The 6,286-nt window shown below is 48.1% G+C and overlaps 1 protein-coding gene across 1 annotated transcript in view; it reads left to right on the top strand.

Annotated features, from left to right (window-relative positions):
* Positions 1–603: 603 nt before the first annotated feature.
* Positions 604–6,286, top strand: part of LOC139241865 (RNA-binding protein 25-like) — a gene marked incomplete at both ends in the record, with an annotated part of 8,032 nt that continues 2,349 nt past the window's right edge. The window contains one exon of the mRNA XM_070870106.1: positions 604–684. Coding sequence (XP_070726207.1) covers positions 604–684 — 81 coding nt within the window. The remainder of the gene's footprint in view (positions 685–6,286) is intronic.

Here is a 6,286-nt window from a genome sequence, read left to right as displayed (position 1 = left end):
AGAGAGTGTGTGTGTCCCTACTCTTTCCCTCTTTATGTACAGATTCTGGGTTTGATACAGGGCTATGGGGAGAGAGCGGGGCAGTGGGATTAGTTTGGGGATTGATACAGGTCTTTGGGGAGGGAGCGCAGCAGTGGGCTTAGTTTGGGATTGATACAGGGCTTTGGGGAGAGAGCGGGGCAGTGGGATTAGTTTGGGTGAGATTGAGCAGCCATTTTACATGAGATGTGTGGTGACCATTTTACATCAGGACACGTGTTACAGAGAACGGGAGAGAGAGAGAGAGAGAGGAGAGAGAGAGAGAGAGAGAGAGAGAAGAGAGACAAGAGAGTGAGAGTGACAGAAATCGAGAGGGAGAGAGGCACAGAGAGAGAGACGGAGACATGGAGAAAGAGACAGAGGGAGAGAGACAGATAGAGACAGAGAGAGAGAGAGAGAGAGAGAGAGAGAAAGAAAGACAGGGAGAGACTGATAGTGAGAGTCAGAGAGAGAGAAAAAGAGAGAGACAGATAGAGAGAGAGATAGAGTGGGATAGAGCAAGGCAGAAACAGGGAGAGAGACAAAGAGAAACAAAGAGAGAGAGAGAGTGACAGAGAGAGAGAGAAAGAGAGAGAGATACAGAGCGAGTTGGAGAGAGAGAGAGAGTCAGAGAGAGAGTCACAAAAAATACAGAGCGAGAGAGATATATCGACAGACAGGTAGAGAGAGATAGAGAGAGAGACTCAGAGAGACGGGGACAGAGAGAGAGAGAGAAAGACAAACTTATAGAGAGAAACAGAGAGACAGAGAGATAGAGAGAGCAATAGAGAGAGAGTGATGGAAAGAGAGAGACAGAGGGTAAGAGAGTGAGGAAGAGACAGACAGATAGATAGTGAGAGACAGAGCGAGTGAGACAGAGAGAGGGAGAGACAGAGGGAAAGACAGATATAGAGGCAGAGAGAGAGAGAGATAAAAAAGAGACAGATAGACAAAGAGAGAGAGAGGAGATAGACACAGGGAGCGAGAGAGACAGATAGAGGGAGAGTGAGAGAGAGAGACAGGCAGAAAGACAGAGAGCGAGACAGAGAGTGAGAGACATAGAGAGAGAGAGGTAGAGAGTGACAGAATGAGTGTGGGTGTGTCTCTCTCTCTCTGAAAAGATTCTGGGATTGATACAGGGCTATGGTTAGAGAGCGGGGCAGTGGGATTAGTTTGGGGATTGATACAGGGCTGTGGGGAGAGAGCGGTGGAGTGGGATTAGTTTGAGGATTGATACAGGGCTATGGGGAGACACCGGGGCAGTGGGATTAGTTTGGGATTAATGCAGCGCTATAGGGAGAGAGCGGGGCAGTGGGATTAATTTTGGGATTGATACAGTGCTATGGGGAGAGAATGGGGCAGTGGGATTAGTTTGGGGATTGATACAGGGCTATGGGGAGAGAGCGGGGCAGTGGGATTAGTTTGGGGATTGATACAGGGCTGTGGGGAGAGAGCGGTGGAGTGGGATTAGTTTGAGGATTGATACAGGGCTATGGGGAGACACCGGGGCAGTGGGATTAGTTTGGGATTAATGCAGCGCTATAGGGAGAGAGCGGGGCAGTGGGATTAATTTTGGGATTGATACAGTGCTATGGGGAGAGAATGGGGCAGTGGGATTAGTTTGGGGATTGATACAGGGCTATGGGGAGAGAGCGGGGCAGTGGAATTAGTTTGGGGATTGAAACAGGGCTGTGCGGAGAGAGCGGGGCAGTGGGATTAGTTTGGGGATTGATACAGGGCTATGGGGAGACACCTGGGCAGTGGGATTAGTTTGGGATTAATGCAGGGCTATCGGGAGAGAGCGGGGCAGTGGGATTAATTTTGGGATTGATACAATGCTATGGGGAGAGAATGGGGCAGTGGGATTAGTTTGGGGATTGATACAGGGCTATGGACCGAGAGCGGGGCAGTGGGATTAGTTTGGGGATTGATACAGGACTATGGGGAGAGCGCGGGGCAGTGGGATTATTTTGGGAGAAATTGAGCAGCCATTTTACATGAGATGCGTGGTGACCATTTTACACCAGGACACGTGTCTGGATGATCTGTGAACAAACCTGGTTTGCCTGTCTGGGCTCGGGGATTTGTGTATTGGTCCCAGTCTCCGGGTCCTTAATACGTTTGAAGAGTTTGAAGTCAGTCACACCTTGTTGAAGCATTTCCTTCTTTCAGGGCATTGATGGTAAACAGCTTCAATCCTGTGTATCTGTGAGGGGGCGACACAATCGAATTTACACCTTCTTCAAACCAACAAGACTTGCTTCTCCATTTCCTGCCCTGCGAGGATATCACACTGTTCCACAATGCAGCATTGTCTGAATCAGCATTTGATCCCATATACTGGTCAATCTGAAACATTCAAAGCTTTCAGTTGGAGAAATTAGATTTACCCCACACATTGCAACCCACAATTGGATGGTTAGCAAATCAAAAATGTCCCAGAAATGTGATTTTTTGCTGTGGGTTTAAACAGTCAGACTGTAATATGTCAGGGTACTTTTCAATCAAGGAAACATCAGAATGGGAATGAGAGACAGGGAGAGAAAAAAAGAGAGGTGGACAGGGAGAAGCATTGAGAGAATTAGGGATAGAGAGAGCGTGTTGGCAGAAAAGAGAAAGAGAGAGATCGCAAATGGACAGCAGCAAAGACAGAGGAAAAAGTGAAAGAGATAGATGGACAGATAGAAATTGGGAGCGAGGGAGAGAGTGAGGGAGCAAGACGGAGAGAGGGAGACAGAGAGCGAGAGAGAGAGAGAGGGACAGAGATAAAGAGAGGGATGAGATACAGGGAGACTGAAATAGAGAGCGAGAGAGAGAGAGGGTGGGAGACAGAGAGAGACTGAGAGAGAGAGATAGAGAGATAGAGAGACAGAGATATATAGAGAGGCAGAGGAGAGAGAGAGAGACATAGAGAGAGTGACAGAGAGAGAGACAGATAGAGAGAGACAGAGGGAAAGAGAGAATGAAAGATAGACAGAGAGAGCGAATGAATCTGAGAGAAAGATTCAGAGAGAGAATAAAACAGAGAGAGACAGATAGACATAGAAAGGTAGAAACATAGAAATTAGGTGCTGGAGTAGGCCATTTTGCCCTTCGAGCCTGCACCACCATTCAACAAGATCATGTCTGATCATTCCCTCAGTACCCCTTTCCTGCATTCGCTCCATACCCCTTGATCCCTTTGGCTGTAAGGGACATATCCGACTGCCTTTTGAATATATCCAATGAACTGGCATCAACATCTCTCTGCGTTAGAGAATAAATAGAGACAGAGAGAGCGATAGAGAGAGAGAGAGAGAGAGAGGGAAATACAGATAGAGAAAAACAGAGACACAGATAAACAAAGCAAGAGAGAGAGACAGAGAGAGAGAAAGAGAGAGAGAGTGAGCGAGAAAGAGAGACAGCGAGGGAGACAGGCATACAGAGGGACAGAGAGAAAGTGTGAGAGAGAGACAGAGAGAGTGTGTGCGCGTGCATGCGTGCATGTGTGCAGCCATTTTACATGAGATGTGTGGTGACCATTTTACACCAGGAAATGTGCTACAGAGAAAGAGAGAGGGAGAGACAGACAGAGAGAGAGAAAGAAGACAGTCACAGAGAGAGAGAGAGAGAGAGAGACAAGACAGTGAGAGTGACAGTAATAGAGAGGGAGAGAAATAGAGAGACATAGAGAAAGAGACAGAGGGAGAGAGACAGATAGAGCCAGAGAGAGAGAGAGAGAGAGAGAGTGAGAAAGAGAGGGAGAGACTGAGAGTGAGAGTCAGAGAGAGAGAAAAAAACAAAGACACAGTTCGACAGAGAAACAAAGAGAGAAAGAGAGAGACAGAGACAGTGAGAGAGAGAAAGATAGAGAGATACAGAGCAAGATGGAGAGAGAGAGAGTCAGAGAGAGAGACACAAAATATACAGAGCGAGAGGGAGAGTGAGGCAGACAGATAGAGAGAGGCAGAGAGAGAGACTCAGAGAGAGGGGAACAGAGAGACAGAGAGAGCGAGAGAGAGAGAGAGGCAAACTTATAGAGAGATACAGAGAGAGAAACAGAGAGATAGAGTGATGGAGAGAGAGAGAGACAGAGATCGGCAGACAGAGAGAGCAAGAGAGAGAGACTCAGAGATAAAGGGACAGAGAGAGAGACAGAGAGAGAGAGAGAGTGACAGATAGAGAGAGAGAGACAGAGGACAAGAAAGTGAGGCAGAGACAGACAGAGAGAGAGTGAGAGACAGAGCGAGTGAGACACAGAGAGAGAGACACAGAGGGAAAGACAGATATAGAGGCAGAGAGAGAGAGAGCGAGAGACAGAGAGAGAGAAACAGAGAGATAGAGAGAGACAGAGTGAGTGCGTGTGTGTCTCTCCCTGTATAGATTCTGGGTTTAATTCAGGGCTATGAGGAGAGAGCAAGGCAGTGGGATTAGTTTGGGGATTGATGCAGGGCTCTGGGGAGAGAGCGGGGCAGTGGGATTAGTTTGAGTATTGATACATGGCTATGGGGAGAGAGCGGGGCACTGGGATTAGTTTTAGGATTGATACAGGGCTATGGGAAGAGAGCGGGGCAGTGGGATTAGTTTGGGGATTGATACAGGACGATGGGGAGAGAGCAGGGCTGTGGGATTAGTTTTGGAATTGACACAGCACTGTGGTGAGAGAGCGGGGCAGTGGGATTAGTTTGGGGATTGATACAGGGCTATGGGGAGAGAGCGGGGCAGTAGGATTAGTTTGGGGATTGATATCGGGCTATCGGGAGAGAGCGGGGCAGTGGGATTAGTTTGGTGATTGATACAGGGCTATGGGGAGAGAGCGGGGCAGTGGGATTAGTTTGGGGATTAAAACAGAGCTATGTGGAGAGAGCGGGGCAGTGGGATTAGTTTGGGGATTGATACAGGACTATGGGGAGAGACTGGGGCGGTGGGATTAGTTTGGCGATTGATACAGGGCTATGGGGAGAGAGTGGGGCAGTGGGATTTGTTTGGGGATTGATACAGGGCTATGGGGAGAGAGCGGGGCAGTGGGATTAGTTTAATGATTCATGCAGGGATATGGGGAGAGATTGGGGCAGTGGGATTAGTGTGCGGATTGATACAGGGCTATGGGGAGTGAGTGGAGCAGTGGGATTAGTTTGGGGATTGATACAGGACTATGGGGAGAGAGCGGGGCAGTGGGATTAGTTTGGGATTGATACAGGACTATGGGGAGAGAGTGGGGCAGTGGGATTAGTTTGGGATTGATACAGGACTATGGGGAGAGAGCGGGGCAGTGGGATTAGTTAAGGTGAGATTGAGCAGCCATTTTACATGAGATGCGTGGTGACCATTTTACAGCAGGACACGTGTCTGGGTGATCTGTGAAAAAACCTGGTTTGCCTGTCTGGGCTCGGGGCTTTGTGTATTGGTCCCAGTCTCTGGGCCCTTCGTGTGTTTGAAGTGTTTGAAGTCAGTCACACCATGTTGAACAATTTCATTCTTTCAGGGCATTGATGGTAAACAGTTTCAATCCTGTGCATCTGTGAGGGGGCGACACAATCGAATTTACACCTTATTCAAACCAACAAAACGTGCTTCTCCATTTCCTGCCCTGTGAAGATATCCCACCGTTCCACAATGCAGCATTGTCTGAATCAGTCTTTGATCCCATATACTGATCAATCTGAAACACTCAAAGCTTTCAGATGGGGAAACTAGATTTACCCCACACATTCCAACCCACAATTGGATGGTTAGCAAATCAAAAATGTCCCAGAAATGTGATTTCTAGCTGTGGGTTTAAACAGTCAGACTGCAATATGTCAGGGTACTTTTAAATCAAGGAAACATCAGAATGGGAATGAGAGACAGGGAGAGAGAAAAAGAGAGGTGGACAGGGAGAAGCAGCGAGAGAATTAGGGATAGAGAGAGCGTGTTGGCAGAAAAGAGAAAGAAAGTGAAAGAGATCGGAAATGGACAGTAGCAGAGACAGAGGAAAAAGTGAAAGAGAGATAGATGGATAGAAATTGGGAGCGAGGGAGACAGTTAGGGAGTAAGACGGAGAGAGGGAGACAGAGAGACTGACAGATAGGGAGAGAGAGAAAGGGACAGAGATACAAAGAGGGAGAGAGACATGGTGAATGAAAGAGAGAGCGAGAGAGAGAGAGGGAGACAGAGAGAGAAACATATAAAATAGGTGCAGGAGCAGGCCATTCTGCACTATCGAGCCTGCACCACCATTCAATAAGATCATGTCTGATCATTTCCTCAGTACCCCTTTCCTGCTTTCTCTGCATTCCCCCCTGATCCC

The sequence above is a fragment of the Pristiophorus japonicus genome, unplaced genomic scaffold (assembly GCF_044704955.1).
Source record: "Pristiophorus japonicus isolate sPriJap1 unplaced genomic scaffold, sPriJap1.hap1 HAP1_SCAFFOLD_114, whole genome shotgun sequence".
In the NCBI taxonomy this organism is placed as follows: domain Eukaryota; kingdom Metazoa; phylum Chordata; class Chondrichthyes; family Pristiophoridae; genus Pristiophorus; species Pristiophorus japonicus.
This window is presented reverse-complemented; position numbering and strand designations above follow the sequence as displayed.